At 30.3% G+C, this 2715-nt stretch overlaps 1 protein-coding gene across 2 annotated transcripts in view; it reads left to right on the top strand.

The window, feature by feature from the left end:
- Kctd3 (potassium channel tetramerization domain containing 3) overlaps positions 1-2715 on the top strand; it is a 58224-nt gene that overhangs the window by 7211 nt on the left and 48298 nt on the right. For both annotated transcript variants that reach the window (XM_015483643.2, XM_015483642.2), the window contains exons 2-4: positions 1480-1533; positions 1759-1804; positions 2384-2457. In XM_015483643.2, the coding sequence (XP_015339129.1) occupies positions 1480-1533; positions 1759-1804; positions 2384-2457 (174 nt within the window). The remainder of the gene's footprint in view (positions 1-1479; positions 1534-1758; positions 1805-2383; positions 2458-2715) is intronic.

Genomic DNA, 2715 nt, shown 5'->3' with positions numbered 1-2715 from the left:
TCTCCCCCCCCCCCCCTTTATTAAAAATGTATACTATTCTATATTAAATGAATTTCTGAAGATAAGTTTGAAAGATAAATGTGTCCATTCATCAAGTGATATAAAATACAAGTCATTGTTGCCTCAGGTGGAGGTGGACTTGCCAAATTTAGAGATGAGTGGATTCTGTATAAGTCTTGGTGATTGCTACTGTTTTCAATCTGGCCTTCATTCCACTGCTGTTTGCTATGCCACTTGGAAAAGGGGAATGAGAAATGGAATGAATTCTAAGGTTTGATAGGATGAGCAAAGAGTAAATAGTGTCTACTTATCTGGTTATTCCAAGTTGCTGATTTAGGTGAGTTGCCTGTTGATATCATATGGCAACCAGTGCTACTATCCAATCACCTTATTTAGTTTAAGTCTGAAAGATAAACATAAATTTAGAGATTTCATATAATTCCAGAAAGTGAATGTAGAGTGAAAGTAGAGGTCTCCAAGGTGCTCTTCTGTGTGAGCTAACTTGTGATGACTTAAAAGTGAAAATATTCAGACAAAAACTGGACTGGATACTCACTGTATTCCTTTCTTTGTCATGTTGGCTTACATACTTTTTGATTTATGGTCCAAGACTTTGGTTAAGATCTTCTTACAAACTGATGGTAATAAGCAGACTTGATCAAATGACAGTTAATTTCAAAAAGTGATATCTCTGCTAATTTTTTTTTAAGTTGTAGATGGACACAATATCTTTATTTATTTATTTATTTTTATGTGGTGCTGAGGATTGAACCCAGTGTCTCATAGTACGAGGCAAGCGCACTCTACGGCTGAGCCACAACCCTAGCCGTCTGCTAATTTTTTAAATGAATGAATGCATCGTCTATAAATAGTAGCATATGATTATTACATAAATAACAAAGTAAGTGTTGAATGCATAATTTACACTTAAATTATGATGATCTCAAAAAGAGGTAATATAAGTTAGAATATTTGCAGAAGTCATTACAGAGACAGTAACCTCAGTGGTGTCAAGAAAAGGTGGATTTGGGTTATTGGACATAAAGGGTGTGATCTTGTCAACATAAAGATGCTAAAATGATAGCGAACATAAATTGTTTAGGAATTTTAAGAAGTACTGGAGGAAGAAAACAAAAAGTTTGGAGAAATGAAATGGTATCTGAAGAAAATATTATGCTGAGAAATGGAAATTGGGCACGACAGCATAATTGATTCTTTGGCACATTGACATGCTGGAAAATAATGTTCTAGGAAGCATTATATGGTTGAAAATTGTTTGACTTTTTTGAGAACTTGAATAATCTTAACTGAATTGAAAGTAGTACAATTTGAAAATATGATATGTGATAAATATAATTGATGTAGCTATAATTATGCAACAGCATGTAAATAATTAGCCAGCCCATTAAAGTAAGTTAACTAATATTGAGATTTCAAATCATTTTCTCACTTATCATAACTGTTAATTTTTGATTATAGATTTAGTACCTCAAGACAAACTCTAATGTGGATTCCAGATTCTTTTTTTTCCAGGTAATTTATACAATTCTTTGTTACTGTATGTTTGATTATTTGCCAAAATAATAATTTCCTTGTCAGTTAAATTAAGAGGTTATTTTTTAAATAAAAAAATGTTTATTCTAAAAACAGAACTTTTTAAATTAAGAGTTTATATTGGCTTTGAAATTTGATCATTTGATCATTTGTGTACACTTAGATTTTAAAAACTAACTCTAGCTTCTTGTTAATGGCTTCTAGTTTACTGAGTGGAAGAATTTCAACACTTCGAGATGAAACTGGTGCTGTGAGTAAAATAATGTTGATATATATTTCTAAATTTAATTAATTATTGTTTATATGCTTGGTCCTTAGTATTTGGTGACTCAGAGTTATGGAAGCTAATCTTTTAATACCACTAAATGAAAGTGACTTAGTTTTTATTTATTTCTTGTCTTATACGTGAGTATTTCTAAACAGGAAAATACTCCATATAGCAATTTGTATGTTCATTATTAGAAAGATTGTAGAATATGAGGTTACATAGGCAATAGAGGAAGTAGTTCTTTAATAAATAAAACTTTAATAAGTAAGTAGATGTAAATATCAAATATTTTGATATTAGAATGGTAAGAATTTGCAGATTACCATTACCTACAATTTTTTATTTCCCAAAATATCAATAAATAAAAATGAGAAAACTGGTTTGTTAATTAATATTTTCCCTACATTTTAAAATATCATCAATTTAATAGTTTTTTTAGAGAGAAAAAAGAAATTACCACAAATTCATAGTTAGAACAGCATTTTGATTTTTAAAACATTAAGAATGAAATCACGAAAATACAGTATTTTTAATTTGAAAATAAAAATTCTTCATTTATAGATATTTATTGATAGAGATCCAGCAGCTTTTGCACCCATTTTAAATTTTCTTCGGACAAAAGAACTAGACTTAAGGTAAGAAATGCATCCTTTTTAAAGTAAATTCTTGCTGATAACTATTTTTGATACATTTTATAAAGAAAATGTTGGGGGCTGGGGATTTGGCTCAAGCGGTAGCGCGCTTGCCTGGCATGCGTGCGGCCCGGGTTCGATCCTCAGCACCACATACAAACAAAGATGTTGTGTCTGACGAAAACTAAAAAAATAAATAAATATTAAAATTCTCTCTCTCTCTCTCCCTCTCTCTTTAAAAAAAAAAAAAAAAAAAAAGAA

This window comes from Marmota marmota, unplaced genomic scaffold, assembly GCF_001458135.2.
Source record: "Marmota marmota marmota unplaced genomic scaffold, marMar, whole genome shotgun sequence".
Taxonomy (NCBI): Eukaryota; Metazoa; Chordata; class Mammalia; order Rodentia; family Sciuridae; genus Marmota; species Marmota marmota.
Note: the sequence above shows the minus strand (reverse complement) of the source record. Positions and strands in the feature narration are given on the sequence as shown.